Below are 17310 nucleotides of genomic sequence, written 5' to 3'. Positions count from 1 at the left end.
TATCATTATAGGCAACTGGTCTCAGTGCTTATATAAATCACTGCAAAAGAATTGCAGTTTTTTTCTGAACACTACACATAACAGTGCTGTCTATGCTTTCTCAAGTTTCTCGACTTATAGTAAAGTCCTTGATGGCACAAATATTATTATATTATATCTTTATCATATTGTGCACCCTTAGCTAGAATCAGTTATAAAATGTGCTGTGTATAATGAAGGTCTGCATGATCTTTTAGAAATATTTATACTGCAATTTACCATCTCCTCAGAACTTCTGAAGGAGAGCCACAGTCGGAACATCATCCTTATATAAAGGCATTAACTCAGTTAATTATTTACTGAAAGGGAAGAGGACCCTGCTTCAGCTCTGCATCACCTTGAAGTGCTTTTAAAGTTATGTATGATAATTAATCCAGAACATAGAGCTGTGTGCAGAGAAAGACAATTTGTGCTATGCCTACATTCTTTACATAGCCACCCTCTTAGCCTCATTGAGTATCTCATTAGCAGGCATGGAGCATTTAACCCTGTTAATGTTTGCCTTTAAATATAAACAGCTGTCATCCCAATACAATGGACTGAAAGCAGAATTGTTTACAAAAGTGAAATATCAATAAGATAATCGATCAATAAGAAAAGGCAAATATGAGGAAAATGAACAGTTCATTATCTACTTAGAGCCAGACGAAAAGATATATTTTTCACAAGCAGAGGGCTTATAAAGCCTTGGAATTAGGAATGGGAAGGGAAGGGAAGGTAGGAGGGACATTGTGTTAACTTGGATCTGAGCACCAGCCTGTAGAGAGACATGAAAAAGTAAGAGGATGATAAGGAAAAGATAAGACAAGGGTGCTTTTTTACTGCTTATACTGACTGAGGTTAAATGTAAGTGTGTAATAAGAAAGAAAAAGAGTGGCACATCAACATAATGAGCACCTTGCAGTTCACACATCTAAAGGTGTGTGCTTTTATGGATTAAGGATATTTTATTCAACAAGGTTTTATGATTAACAATGCATAATAATTCCAACAAAGCTGTGGATTTATAGTGTTAAAAAGTATAAATTTAAAAATATCCATGTATGATCCTAATTGATTTTTCCCAACACTAATTACAGCACATATTACATATCAACAGCCCAAACAAAAGTATGATCCAGACCATCCTGTCAAGACCGTCTGCTCCAACTATTCCTGCTATACAGCTATGCATAGGAGAGTCTTGAAACTCTAGTTTTAATTAATTAAAAATTTCAATTAGCTAAAAACTAAACTAACTGTATAAGAGGAATGTGCTTTCAGTTATTATGACTTAAAGACGTCCTTTTAAAAGTCTTTGAGATTGCTCTTTTGTATATTCTAGTTGAATAGCAAGCTTGTGTATCCAATATTGTTTTCTTTAGTTGTGGAGTCCTTTTATTTATTTATTTATTTTTTTCAAAATTCAAGGTCACTTTTGCTTGAGAGAGACCCTGCCACCTTGCTGGCTCACACCAAAAAAACATCACTCAATGACATTAGGCCTGAGTCAACCTGCAGCTTTTGCAGACAGGTCAGTAGTCAGCATGAAAGGTCCTAATTCATTTTATAAATATTTGTCTTTTTTTTTTCCAATAATAAATTGTCAGTGTTTACACAGGACTGTGGAATGTGCATTTTCTTCTGTCAGTCATCCATGTTCTTTTATCATAATTCCGGCTGCCATTTATCCACAGCCTTGGCTTCATTTTGTGTGCAATATCTCTGTGCTCATGAGCTCTGGGTGCATACAGCATCAGATGCAAATACAAAGTGAACTCATGTGTAAAGAAAATGCTCATAATCTGCAATTGTGCTCAAATCACATTCGATGTATGACAGTTTCATTGTTCGAACATGCATTGGGTTCATAAGTCATACAGTGCTTAGATTTGGGCTCGTTTCTGTATATTTATGATGAATAAAGTTTACCGCTAATGAAAAAGTGATTTGAAATATAAGGCTATGCATTTCATACAAACCTGAACCTATTATTGAAATGACAAGAAATGCTGTTATTTCCTGTGCATTGATAGGATTCGTCCATTCCTTTAGCTCTTAACCTTTAGATCATACCAAGTGATATCTAGGTATAATACTCCCTGCCTCTCAGACACACACAGATATCTACATGTGATGGCAATGTGTACACAGGGCCCATGGATGCAGAAGCAAAGTTCTACACTCTGAAATATGCATCAGAAAACTAGAGGATGTGTGGAGCTTCAACCATCTCATTGTCCTCTTGCCATTACATGCATAATTTACTTAGCGTAACACACATTTAGAACATAATACTTATGACCATGTGATATTTTTTCATGTTTTCTGGTTCTGCACAGCCTAATTATTAAATTCAATATTGAATATACCCTCTATAAGTTGCTATAAGTAAATACCTCAAGTATATCCCTGACTCGGAGGGTCAACCTTAACATAAACTAGCCTGTAAAAAAAAGATGTAAAGCTGCATCCTTTTCCTAGTACACTTCACTGTTTCACTTACCTACCTCTTCTTCAATCCTTCCCTCCCTCATCTCACTTATACAGTGTGGTCTGTGTGAGAGAGGTCGTGATGCGGTCATTGCACACACCCAGCTCACACTGTGACTTCGAGCTGCAGAATATGCCATGGTGCATTAGTGTAGGGTTGAGGGGAGAGAAAGAGAAAAAGAGAGAGGAAAGAGAAAACCAAATGAATGACTGATGTGTAAAGAAAAAGGAAGCTAGTGAGAGAAAGAGAATAATCTATGGATGAAAGGCCAAGATACAGATGTGAGAAGAGAAGGATGGGAGAGACAGAGCTAAGGAGATTGTCAGAGAAAGCTGGGACATCAGCGCACTTACACTAACGGCTCAGAAGTCTCCTGGGCATGAGGTCTTCACAAGGTGGCACATTAAATATGAATGCGATGTGAGGATTGTACAACTCTTTCTGGTCTCTCTTCTTCTTGCTCGCTCTTATGCCGCACATTTTTTTAAGAGTTCACGGAACAGTCATCCTTCAACTCAGCTTCAGCTCTTATCACAAATGGGCATAGCATTAAAACAGAGTATATTTCACTGGGAAACATTGCAGCTTTCTCCATTTCCACTCCTTCTCTGTGAATAATATTGTCGTATTCATGGGGATCAGATTTCAGGCAGTAGAAGAGGGTGTTAACTGAGCATATGAGATCTTGCAGTTTGTATATGCATGTATGACATGAATATCAGTTAGTAAGGAATGTAACATGATGGGGTCCCTCTTGATTGGACGATTATATATATATTCCCATAAAAGAAACGTTTTATTCCTCTTTATTTATTTTATTAATCAGGAATTTTCCTGATTAAAATGGCATGTCATATTGTTTATAGTTACATTTAATGCTGTGGAATGTCTACAAGACAAGTTATACTTTATTGCAAAAAACACAGCTTGTTGTGTTACAGAGAAACCAGAAAGAGCTGCCGTCTGATGATTTTCCCATAATGAAAACTGATGTAGCACTAACACAGGAGACTCCTTCATAAATGTTTTTTAATGTCTCATTACTAAGAATGTCAGTACAACCAATGTTTTAATTTGTTAAATAATGTATTTCACATCAGATCATTATGTGGAGTGTTCCCCATACAAGTACCTGTAAATTAGATAGATAGAAGATATTGGATAAATATAGATAGAGGATAAAATATTAGAACAATTTATAATATAGATAATTATAAAACTGTTATTTCAATTACAGCCAGTACTACTGTCATACTGCTGTTATATCAAATTAATCTGCAGATTTGAGAAGAAACAGTGCAGTATAAAGGAACATAATAGAGAAATACAGACATCATATGAAATGCAATATAGTATGCACTACAGTAATAAATGTAGCAGTGACAGTTGAGATTTCCTTCCTTAAGAAAAGATATTTACTGCGCTAGAATATTTGTATTTTTATACAGATACAGAAACATGTTCAGCATGTTGGCTGGCATAGTAGCTCCACCCACACAGTTCACTGCTCAACCAATCATAAAGCAGTACATCAGCTGCATCATGAGAAACCTATGAGCTCATTTTCATGTGTGCCTTAAGCAGACTTCACATATATCAGCTCCAATATCTGCTCATCTGTAGTCTGTCATTTTCTCTGTCCTGTTAACCCACATAGTTTTTGACCTGAAGTCAGAATAATAATTCAATTCAATTAAATAATTCAATTCAAATAAAAAAGAACAGAAAATGTACCTAAAGCAGATAAGCAATGAGCGGAGCTAAGGTTTTGACTATTTTTTTGCCACTTATACAACTTATTAAACTCAATGTAATCCTTTCCAGTATTAGCTGCCTGCAGTCCATACAGTATGTACATCATATGTATGTTTATTTAAGTCATGTTTAAGTCAAGCATTCACAGAGGGAAGTTGTACAATATGTTTAGTATATAAAAAAAATCATCAAATTAATAAGTAGTGTTTGAGAATAAATATGACATATGAGATATCCTATCTTGGGTGAAGAAAAGTTCACATGGTCAATATTCAACATCTGATACTTCCTGAGTATTTAAGTATCGACAGTTCACGCTTGACAGAGACATGGAGAAAATAATCATTACCCATATCATGACCAATCATGCGTCACTCCTGATGGGAGGCCTGTTCAATAATTATTGATCAAAATACAGCACAATTAAAAGCTGTCAGCTCACAGTGGCTCAAATCAAAGGCACTAATCATACAAAGCAATATGCATAAACATTATTTACTGACTATGTGTATTAAATAGAAAATTTGTCAATTTATTTGAAATTTCTTAGGAGAGCTGATGAGTTTTGACTGAAATGTCCTGTTTCTCTTTTAACTGTGTGTACAATACACTCACAGAAATAAAGGTAGCAAACACTACGGATGTAACTGTGGTTCTATGAACTCCGGATACCTGCCAGGGGCAAAGTTTAACTCCTGAATGTGCTCTAGTGTGTATGCACGCCATGCCTGAGACCTTCCAACATCATAACCTCAAAGTCACAGTCATGATGTAACTGTGATCTAGTAATTCCAATGCATATTTTACATACCTTTACCTAGCTGTGATCCTTTTAGCTGGCGAAATTCCTATATAGGTGCATTTGTATGCATGCAGTACAGACTGTTAATATGCATGAATAATAACCACTGCTGACAGTGTAATTTTTGGCTACAGATAGCTAAAAGGACAACAGCTCCAAAGATTAGCACAATGTACATGTTCTCTAGATACACCGATCAGGCATAATATTATGACCACTGACATGTGACGTGAATAACACTGATTATCCCCTCATCATGGCACCTGTTAGTGGGTGGGATATATTAGGCAGCAAGTGAACATTTTATCCTCAAAGTTGATGTGTTAGAAGCAGGAAATGGGAAATGGGCAAGCGTAAGGATTTGAGCGAGTTTGACAAGGGCCACATTGTGATGGCTAGACGACTGGATCAGAGCATCTCCAAAACTGTAGCTCTTGTGGGGTGTTCCCGGTCTGCAGTGGTCAGTATCTATCAAAAGTGGTCCAAGGAAGGAACAGTGGTGAACCGGCGACAGGGTCATGGGCGGCCAAGGCTCTCTGATGCATGTGGGGAGTGAAGGCTGGCCCGTGTGATCCGATCCAACAGACAAGCTACTGTTGCTCAGATTGCTGAAGAAGTTAATGCTGGTTCTGATAGAAAGGTGTCAGAATACACAGCCCACCTCAGTTTGTTGCTTATGGGGCTGCATAGCTGCAGACCAGTCATGGTGCCCATGGCCATAATGTTATGCCTGGTCAGTGTAAATGCGCCATCTACAGACTGAACAGATTGTTGATGTATTGTTTTCCCAGACACATTCGACTGAGACGTCTGAATGCACTCGGTGAACTATTCCTAATGCTTAATAAATGAAATACAGATGGGGAAGAGACAAAACATTTGCAGGTTATTTTCAATCCCTTCAGGGGAAATGATCAGAATATTGAAGTTCACTCAAACTTAATTATTTCTATTTGTATGCCTCCACGTTATATTTAGATTTGATTTATTCGTTCGTCAGACGCTTTTATCTGAAGTGTGCCATAATAAAACGAGTCCCCTTTTTTTTTACTTTCTGGAGCTTTTTATTGCAGCCTAATATTTGTAATGCATTGCATAAACACCCCATAATTTAGCCTGATTCTGTAGGTTGCTACTGCTTGCGTATCACCATAGTAACAGCAGAACAGGTCAACAAATCTGTCATGGACGGCGCGTGGTAAGTTATTGATGTCCTCTTACTTAGCTTTTACTTTTATTACTAGTCGTTATTCGCGACATATTCGCCCCCAAAAAATGACATTAGTTTTGTTATTGCAGTAAAAACTCAAATTCTCCTGTATGTGTGCTGATTTTTAGCCCCGCGCGCGCGCGAAAGCTCCCAGCCGGAGACCTGTTTCACGCGGCGGTGTGTGGAGATCCCAGATGGCTGTGTTTAACTCTGGACAGAGTGCAGTCTCCAGGTCAGCAGCACAACAAACAGGTGCGAAAATAACAACCACACCGCGAGATTGTTCAATGATTAAAAGGATCAAAAGTCCCCTGGTATTTGAGTGCATTATTGTTGCTAATCTGAAGTATACTATAATCCGAATTATCCGAGGGTTGCCAGGTCAGTCATTAATCAGACCAGACCAAAAAAGGAAACCAATATCAAAACCCCCATTCCCAAACAATATACCCCCCAACATCTTGACTATATCTGAAAGATGCAACATGAAACAATCATAACCTGACCTCAGGAGATAAACCAGACACATTATATATTAAATATTAATAAATTAATAATAATAATAATAATAATAATAATAATAATAATGAAATAAACAAGTTATTTCACCCAGTTCCTAAAATATAAGCATAAGTAAACAGATCATTCTGGCACAGCATATCAGCATATGATTATGGCACAATATACAATATATCCTGTTAACTCTACATTGTGTGCATTTATTGAAGTCGCAGTACATTATACTGATTTCTACACCTATTTATCTATTATATTCTTCTGAAAATCACAGTGGCCTTCGCGTAATGGTGTATGCCTATATTGTTTGCATAAAATATTTTTGATTCAAAAGAATCAATTCCTAGAATTTTAAAAGTAGCCCAGTTCCACAGACTTACAATGACTTTCAGTATGGGTTATATATAAATTCTAAAATTTATATATAAATTCTATATATTCTAAAGGATACTTGCAGGACTTAATGGATACTTTTGATAGATACTGACCACTGCAGACCGGGAACACCCCAAAAGAGCTGCAGTTTTGGAGATGCTCTGATCCAGTCGTCTAGCCATCACAATTTGGCCCTTCATCAAACTCGCTCAAATCCTTACGCTTGCCCATTTTTCCTGCTTCTAACACATCAACTTTGAGGACAAAATGTTCACTTGCTGCCTAATATATCCCACCCACTAACAGGTGCCATGATGAGGAGATAATCAGTGTTATTCACTTCACCTCTCAGTGCTCATAATGTTATGGCTGATTGGTGTATATAAGCTTTAAGCAACCCAAATAAAACTATGGCAATATGTTAATTATCTAATAGGAATATAATGTAATACAATTACACAATGCTACCCTGCCAATTTCAGCACAGGTATTATGTACAGTAGGTGTCACTCTACAAGTTGTTGCCCTGTAGAAAAACTTTATTTTAGTGTTTAGTGTTTGTGTACATTTTTTTGTAAAAACCATGCATATGTGTGTGACAGGGTCTTACAGTGCTCCACGTGGCTGCTCAACATGGTCAGCTAAATTGCTTGAAGCTGCTTCTGGAATCTGGTACTGTTGATGTGAATGCAAGCTGTTTGCATGGCAGGAGACCATTGCACATGGTGCTGAGCCCAGAGAGCAAGCCAAACACTTACAGCTGCCTCACATATCTGCTGGAACATGGAGCAGAGCCCAATGTGTACTAAAATGCATTTATTCAATAACAGGGAACACCTTTTGTCATGGCATAGAAGCCATTGTTAACTGCAATGCTTAGGCTAAGAATCTCAATCTAACAAAAAAAGTTTAAAATGTGAACTCCTTTAAGCTTTTCAGTTTTAGTATATTAAAGGACTGATAGCATCAAGTTTCTAAAATAAAAGTTAAGGTTATATCTGATGTGCTGCCAGTTCCACAGATGAAGGATTGACCCCACTGCACATGGCCGCAGCTGAAGGCCTGGAAGAGTGTGTTGAAGAGCTGGTTAGGGTTGGTGCAGATACCCACACACACGATAGCCGAGGACATACACCCTTCGAACTTGCTTGTTTGTGGGGTCACAGGGTTGCTGCCAGGTAAAGATCAAAGTAATTAAAAGGCTTGACTGTCATTAGAGGACTCAGAACCAGGAAAATGTATGTTTTCTCATTAATTTAGCACATTACTTAATGTAATTAATTCATATGAAATTGACAGCTGTATACAAAGCACACAGTGAATTATTATAATAATAATTAAATAACTATTAAATCACTGATTAAAATGGTAAAATTACAATAATATTTTATAATAATAAATAACTTATATAGAGAGAATCTGTGTGTGTGTGTGCATGGCAGGATTCTTAAAAATGCAATGTGGCATAAAGATAAGAAGAGAGACATGGAGAAACATCAAGAACTGCAGAATCTCAAACAGAATATGATCAGGATGTACAGAAAAGCAGAGGGAATGCAGAAGGTTGTTTTTAATTGTTTATTCATGTTTATGTTCGATAAAATAAAAAAACAAGATTTATAACTGTAATAGCAAAGTAGATACTTTTTATACAATAGTCACTTTATAGAAAACTATGGGAAAAAACACTCATGCCACCTTAAATCCTTTGTGTTTTCAGTTAGCCAGAGAGGCCATTAACAAACAGAAAGTGTCTGAGTGGGCAGAGAGGAAGGGTCTTCCCTGTCTCAGGTCTCCTACTACGGGCTTGTGGACATTAAGCCATCACTGTTGCCATTCTGCCAAGCCTGTCAAGAAACAGCATGCAACCAAATGGAACATCTCACCAAACCCATCAAGACATCCTCCAGCAAACATCAGCAGATCTGAGACCGTGAGAATCGGTGTCCATCCAGAGGAAGTAGCAGATGAGCCTGATCTATGCCAGAGTGTGACTCTTCATTGTTTCAGAAATGGGCAGGTCCAATGCATTGCATCATGGGATAATGTTCCACAGCTGGTACCTGACCTGCCAATGGATGTGATTCAGAAAGGCTTGTTTCCATCCAAATTTCCCCCTCGAATTTCTGGTCCACTTCAGCTACAGTGCAACAGTGTGCTGGATTTGCCTCATCGGGGAGGTGCTCATGGAGCTGAAGCTTCTCCCTGGACCGAAGTGGCAATGCATCTGGCTGAAGAGCTCCAGCCTGGCCATTACTGAACATATTACTGAACACTACAGTCACTGGACTGATTGAGGTGGTCAGTCTGGATACAGGTAAAAACTATACAAATGCTACATACCCAGTCCTTTGAGAAATTCAACAATATACAGAACATGGACAAAAAAAAGATAAAAGTTTGTCAAGAAAAGATATATGTTGTTTGTACTTTTAATAGATGTTTAATAAAGGATTTTTTCCTGAATATATTAAATTTGTCTTTGCAGTGAATTTAGCCAAATGTTTGAACTAAAAATTGCAAAGTTCTTGTGCCTACCTGACAGTAAGAAATATTCCAATTATAGTCTAAGTGAAAATGAAATGCATGCATAAATCTAGTAAAAAGCTTTGAGTGTAACAAGTGTAAGTTTAAACTGATGAATATCATTCCCCATGCTCTACTAGACATTTGTATGCTTTGCGCTAGCTGTGCTGTTAGAGGTCAGAGTCAGCTGGCAAGATTTCTTTCCTAGACAGGAGGTGTTAAACACAAGATCCGTTCAACCACTGTCCTTTTTGCAATACATTTTCCCCCTCTTCTAACACCATATTCTGTCCAGGCATTAGTAATTAGCATATGGCTTAAATTAGGGGCCAATTTACATTGTGCATCAGTTCGAAACTGTGTACAATTAGGACTATCAGATGCACAAGTGTCAGCATTGTGGCTTAATAAACACCATCATTTAAATATAGACATACTGTATATACGGAGTGTAGGCTTCAAGGAATTTGACATTTTGCTAATGCTAATGAGAAATGAACAATTTTGATTTTGAACAATAAAATGGAAAGTTATAAAGCTGTGATGTTTCATATATATATATATATATATATATATATATATATTTATGAGAACTTACCCATTACTTATGGCAGTTAAACTGCAACAAGAATACACTCACACTATTGATATTAATAAAGTCAATAATTACAAGGCAGTCCTACTTTTTTTTGCATTGCATATATTTAGCTTAAAAACATTGATGCATGAAACTGTGTGTGCATAAGTCTACTTGATAAATATACATTATAGCCTCATTCCTACTAAAAGGTGTCTTAAACCAAAAATCTTTCTCTCCATCATTACCAGCTGATGCACAAATGTACTGGTATTGAGGCTAAAGGAATTTTAGCATAACCACAAACTTGTTTGTATTTAACACTAATTACTTCCAAAGGCTATTTTTGCCACTTAAAAGTCACACAGATTTCTGCATATGAACAGTTGTTCAATGTGAGCCCAGGATGTGTAAATAAGGTTAATGGCAAACTCTGCAGCACTATGGCCCCGGATGTCAGACACCTCGACCCAGAGGATCTCACAAGTCACAAAATCAAGACTTGCTGATGCAGTAACACCTGACCTTATTTCTCTTTATTTCAAAAAACTGATTTCACCTCAGTGTACATTACCAACACCTCCACTCTTACTCCTGTAAGTGGTGAAATCCCCAGGTGAGAGGTTGTTGAACTGACTGAATATAATAGTGTGAGGCAGATGTAACGCGACCTCTTGTTGACCTCACACTATCTACAATAGATGCTTCAATGTAAAGGGCAACAATTCATAGACGAATATGACAGGATGTCACACTTCTGAGTGAAAAAATAATTGGTATAACTGGGTATTGTCTATAAAAATCAATTTTAACAGCATTTTATTAATTGCATGTATGAAAAAAAAAAACATCTGAAGAAAAAACATTGTGGTCAAATTCACTTTGTTTTTTAAAAAACAATAATAAGCAGTGTTAATGCTTTTGAACATTATGAAGAATGTAATAAGACTAACAAACTCCACTTATATTTACTAAGCATTTTTTCTTCTCCATAATAAACGCTCTCGAGATCTTTTATACACCATTAAATCTTACAGGTAATCTCAACTGTGCTTAATTCAGAAATGTTTAGCCAAACTATTTTGTTCTTTACATCTTACAAATAATAAAAAGCAGGATCAAAAGCCTTGATGACTGTAGAATGACAATTACATGAGAATCAGCATCAACTACTGACAGTACTGCTGTCATCAAATTATGCAAAGAAGCCCACGTCATTAAACATCCAACTAAAGACATTGCGTCACATGTCTATGATTCAAGCCTTTAAAAATGAAAGACTTTTTGGACAAAATTAAACAAAAGATCTACACCGAAACTGACAATTGTCACTCCCTGTGATTTCAGTCCCAAATCAGCCTTAATAATGCCTCTCAAGGGAAACCAGGGCCTGAAGACATTCCACGGCTGAGGGTCACTTATGGAGCGTTAATTGGCTGTGTTCACTTCATTTAAAACAGATGGACAGACAGAGAGACAGGCATGTTAATTCAGCTGAGGAGCTGGTATGTCCGTGGCAGGTTGTGTGCATCCATCCAGACATGGTACTCCACACAGGTTCTCTCTTTAGTTCTTTTACCTTTCACCCCCTAAACATCCCCCTCTCCCTTCATCCCATGAATCGAGTTCACTAGGACATCTGGGAACTCTGACCATAACCCATCTCTCACCCCTTCCCGAGCCCTCCATCTGTCCTCTACCCTTTAGCTTGTTGTGCTTCAATACATTTTCTGCCGGCTTGGTAAAACAGCCTCTTTCAGGAAGGAGAATATCAGGAGGATCCCAGAGCGTTTGCCCCTCTTCCCTTTGGTAAAGTAGTTAGACACCACATCATCTGGAGAAAAGAGCAAACAGAGAATAAAATGTCTAATTGACCAGCCATCCAACAGAAAGTCAGGATACCTAATGCACAGTTAGTGGATTTTCTATTCTTTTAGGACATCAAGAGTTTTGTAAAGGTTTTTATTGATTGTTGGTTAGATAACTGGTTGTCAATTCATCTTGGATAGACATGAGACTTTTCTAGCAAGTTTCATGCTTGCATCACATATGCTTATTATGAGTCCATCAGCCAAACTTGCTTAACTTTATCCTTTTTTCATACAGACTGAAAAAAAGCCCTCACATGTGCATCATATGTTTAGTGGCGACAATAACACAACATAAAACATAGATATGCAACCAAAAATGCAAAAAAAGTATAATTGAATATGACCTACATTTTGACGATTACATTTAAAAAAGTGTGTGCACGCGTGTGCACGTGTGTGCGTGTGTGCGTGCGCGTGTGTATAAGTAAAAAAAACTGCTAGAGCAAGCTTTTCAAGTCCATTGTGTCCTAGAGTGTCTTCAAAAAGCAAAAAAAAAAACCCACGCCAGATCAGATCACACATCATCGCACTGCTTTGCCAGTAGTTTTATAAAGCAAAAAACCAAAATGTCTTTGGGGTTAAAGAACAAAAATCACCAAATTCACGTGTATCGAATGCTTTAAAAACTTGACACAAATCTACAAAGTTTGCTGCTGCTCAGAAAAACTTGCTCACCAGACTGCAACTATCTACGACCTAGCAGCAAAACCTCCAACTTGTGCACATGTTCGAGTCCTCCCCTTGTATGTGTGTATAGTTAAAGTTTTATATAAAAGTTTAACTGAAACGTTTAAAGACGTTCTCTTAAAATATGTTACAGTTTTGGATTTGCAGAAAAGCAGAACACACAACCGAAACTGACCTCCTTGCTGCATTGTGGATGGAAGAACATTCTCCCCAGCAGACAGGGATACAAAGAAAGCAAATGGTATCACCCACAGGCAAATTGTGAAGTATGATAGAACCTATAACAAGAAAGCAGTCAGTAACATTGTATATCTAACCCAACATTCATTAGCATCTATTAAATGGACATTATCCATAACAGCTGTTTGCTCACCTCAGAAAAAGCATAGTACTCTTCTGCAAAGTACTGGAAGGCCATGTAGTGATTTATCACCACCAGTACTAACAAAACAAGAACAAAGAACTGGACAATTAAGGGTTGATTCCTCAATTATAATGGCCAAAATACTTTTAAAAATAGTGAATAACACACTGTGCGATAGTGCAAGTCAACATGAAGCAGTTACATCAGCCACTCCTAAGATGATTATTTTCCAATGTGTTTTCCTTGTATTACAGCAATTTTTTTTTTAATTTAATGAAATCTAAAGAAAGGCCTCTCATTTTCACTCCTAATTTAACTTAATATGGACAAAACATAGCTTTTCATGTTTCCAAGAAACCAGAAAGAACAAACTCTTCTATCCTGAAGACTCTCTAATGGTAGAAATAACGCTAACGTTCACACTGGAGACTCCTTTTTATAAATGTTAAATCAATTTTTACAGGAGGTTTCACCATATCAACTAGCATATTATTTGTTAAATGACATTTTTAAATTAATTTATTAAAATGAATTAACTTTATTATTAGGCTTAGATTAAGTGAAGTCCTGGTGTATTAATTGTTATCAGAGAAAACAATGGAATATTAAAACAAGAGCATTAATATGGACCGGTGATTTGCCTGAACTAAATAAAGAAATTAACAACATGTACTGACCATTCAGAATCACGAATTCACAAAGGATGTGGACTAAATACAAGTAACTGTGTAGCAAGAAACCAAAACGGACAGCTACTAAAACTAATAACAGAAAAAAGCAATACTGTAAAACGTATGCAAAGCAAAGATCTGTACAAAATACATGCAAGGTTACGATTTTTATTTTGTCTGCACTTACTACATGACAGAATGAAGTTTGGTGAGCTGAGCATAATGTAAGGGAACGTTTGCAGCAGCCCAAAATACACCAGGTTTGTGAAGAGGCCGACTCCAATCATGAGCATGGGGAATCCCTCAAACAGGTACAGCCCTGTCAGTACAGCTGTGGAGATCTGAGAGAGCGAGATATATATATATATAACAAAAACAATTCTCAAATGAAATGGCTTGACCCACAAACAAAATATATCGAGGAAAAAAAAAACTTTAGATAATCTTTACATTTCTTAGTTTATTATGGTACCAGTATAAAGCTTGGGGAATTTTTAATTCATGCCAAAATACTTTAGAATATAAATAAGAATTTATATATAAATGTAGTTTCCACTCACCATTATCATGTACTTTATTATTCGACTGGTAGCAACTGTGTACTCCTCTATTAACTCTGCCAGGTAGTATAGACCTGCAGCTGCATAGGGGAAAGAAAAACCAGGCAGAGTTGTTGGCGATACTTCCTATTGTGAAGTCATGCAGTGTGTAACCTCACGTCTCCGATCCATCATGCAATGTGAACACAACGGTGATCCGATGACTTTGAAGATCGTGCAGTGTGAACTCTGCATTAGTACACGGCCCATTTCTGATACTGAGCATGAGACTATTGCATTACTACTAAAATGAAAAGAAACGTACTCACACACATTTTAAAGTGTTTAAATGACCTAATAAAATCATATTAATAAGAATTTCACTAGAGCTGACTTTAGAACTTTATTCCTGATTGAGATGCATTCAAAAGGGAAATATAATTCAGTGCAGAAAAAAGCCTTAAGTTTTTAAAAAAAATACACTATATGGAAAAAGGTTTGTGGACATATGACCATCACGTTTAGTCCCACTTTGCTGTTCTAATAGCCGGCACAGGTCTGGCAATGTTTAGATCGGTTCTTATACCGAAACAAGAGCATTTGTAAAATCCAGCACTGATGTCAGATGAACATGCCTTGCACAGTCTTCACATTTTAATTCATCCCAAAGATGGTTGAGGTTAGGGCTCTGTGCAGGTCATTCAAGTTCTTCCACACCAACTTAGGCAAATCAGGACATTGCTTTGTGCACAGGAGCATTGTTATAGATGTTACATGTTAGTTCCAGTGGGAACAAAGGGAAAGTGTAATACTAGAGTAGACAGACATCTTAATGTGTTTTCAACTTTGGGGGGAAAGCACGAGTGTGATGGTCACGTATTCACAAACATTTTGGCCAAACAGTGTATTTATAGTAGATGCCAAAATTTGTGAACAGACTGTCACACATACACTATATTGCCAAAGGTTTTGGGACACCCCTCCAAATCATTGAATTCAGGTGTTGGGCTTGGTCCCTTAGATCCAGTGAAAAGAACTCTTAATGCTTCAGCATACTAAGACATTGCATGCTCCCAATTTGTGGGAACAGGTTGGGGATGACCCCTTCCTGTTCCAGTGTGACTGTGCACCAGTGCACAAAGCAAGCTCATGGATGAGTGAGGAACTTGACTGGCCTGCACAGAGTCCTGACCTCAACCTGATAGAACACCAGGCCAGTCAAGTTCCTCCTCACCAAACTCTCTCATCCATGTCTTTATGGACCTTGCTTTGTGCCCTGGTGTGCAGCCATGTTGGAACAAGAAGAGACCATCTCCAAACTGTTCCAAACAAAGTTGGGAGCATGAAATTGTCCAAAATGTCTTGGTATGCTGAAGCATTAAGCATTCCTTTCAGTGAAACTAAGAGGCCAAGCCCAACCCCTGAAATCAATGATTTGGAGGGATGTCCCAAAACTTTTGGCAATATAGTGTATTAGATTTCCATATGGTCATTAGCTCATTCTTGCCAAAGGGTGGAGCTCGAGCAGGAAAAGTAAATCTTCAGGTATAAACAAGTGTCGAAGCAGAAATGAGTGACAGATCTGCCTACGTGGACAAGGCGGTTCACGGCCTCTGGTGTTCCTAAAGCTTAACACACTTTTAACACCATTTAACCACGCAGGAATATCTCCATTAAACCACACACAGTCGATAGTGAAATAATAACAGTTAACTCAAATAAAATGCAGACCCAGTTTGGTATGAAAGCTATGTGATCTGAATTCATATCATAATAACTGGAGCAAAACAGAACAAAAGCTTTCTCTCCAAGCATGTTATGGAGTGAAAATGTGCAAGCTGTTCATAAAGCGTTATGTTTCGTGTACATCTAGTGTTCACTAATGACAGATAATAACGTGTAAGACTTAGACAATAAGCTATTATGGATAGAGCGATTATGGAAAATAACATCATTACACCTAGGACGCTACAGGTTCTGTGCAAGGCATGTTTGGAATATTTTGCAGAGTTTTGGTGTGTGTGTGTGTGATATATATATATATATATATATATAAACTGCACAATAGCAAATTGACTACATGCTTAGCTAACCGGATAGTTAGCAGCTAGCAGGCTGCGACTTCAAAAACAACTTACCAATAGCGAGGGTAACAAAGGTCACCTGTATTAACAAGGACACCCAGCTAAGTAAATAAATAAACCACATCTTTAAAAATAATAATAATAATAATAAAACACTTCAATAAATACAAAATGTAAACAAAACGAGGCGATTTGGCAATACGCTAAAACTGAAGCGGGTAAAGTTCACCCAGCGTTTCTTCAGTCCTCAGAGTAGGAGAGGAAGAAGAAGAAGAAGCCATAATACAGTAGAGAAACCACAGTGCCACCTCCGACTGGAGGAGATATTACACTAAACATCCATACTGATAGCGTTTTAATGTTACGTTATATAGCCAAAAGTTTTGGGAAATCATTGAATTCAGGTGTTGTTTTTCAGGGGTTGGGCTCGGCCCCTTAGTTCCAGTGAAAGGAACTCTTAATGCTTCATCATACCAAAACATTTTGGACAATTTCATGCTTCCAATTTTGTGGGAACAGTTTGGGGATGACCCCTTCCTGTTCCAACATGACTGCACACCAGTGCACAAAGCAAGGTCCATAAAGACATGGATGAACAAGTTTGACCACAACCTGAACACCTTTGGGATGAATTAGAGCGGAGACCGTGAGCCAGACCTTCTCGTCTTAACATCAGTGCCTGTCTTCACAAGTGTGCTACTAGTGGAATGCTATAAATGGCGGTCCAACTCCATATTACATTCATGTGCATGTAAAGGCAGACATCATGTCCCAAAACTTTTGGCAATATAGTGTATATGTTATCAGTTCTAATAACCCCC

General features: G+C 37.5%; 2 protein-coding genes across 2 annotated transcripts; one reads left to right on the top strand and one right to left on the bottom strand.

Annotated features, from left to right (window-relative positions):
- The first annotated feature begins 5204 nt into the window (after window positions 1–5204).
- ankrd53 (ankyrin repeat domain 53) lies at window positions 5205–9653 on the top strand. Its single transcript, XM_058395490.1, has 6 exons — window positions 5205–6267; window positions 6408–6531; window positions 7773–7972; window positions 8184–8348; window positions 8613–8733; window positions 8891–9653. The coding sequence occupies exons 1-6, from the start codon at window positions 6254–6256 to the stop codon at window positions 9428–9430; spliced, it is 1164 nt and encodes a 387-aa protein (XP_058251473.1). The 5' UTR covers window positions 5205–6253; the 3' UTR covers window positions 9431–9653.
- A 706-nt stretch (window positions 9654–10359) lies between these two features.
- On the bottom strand, window positions 10360–16753 carry tex261 (testis expressed 261). Its single transcript, XM_058395491.1, has 6 exons — window positions 16544–16753; window positions 14427–14506; window positions 14054–14207; window positions 13205–13272; window positions 13007–13109; window positions 10360–12107 (listed from the first exon to the last, which is right to left on the bottom strand). The coding sequence occupies exons 1-6, from the start codon at window positions 16611–16613 to the stop codon at window positions 11992–11994; spliced, it is 591 nt and encodes a 196-aa protein (XP_058251474.1). The 5' UTR covers window positions 16614–16753; the 3' UTR covers window positions 10360–11991.
- Window positions 16754–17310: the final 557 nt, after the last annotated feature.

The sequence above is a fragment of the Hemibagrus wyckioides genome, linkage group LG07, assembly GCF_019097595.1.
Source record: "Hemibagrus wyckioides isolate EC202008001 linkage group LG07, SWU_Hwy_1.0, whole genome shotgun sequence".
NCBI lineage: Eukaryota > Metazoa > Chordata > Actinopteri > Siluriformes > Bagridae > Hemibagrus > Hemibagrus wyckioides.
This window is presented reverse-complemented; position numbering and strand designations above follow the sequence as displayed.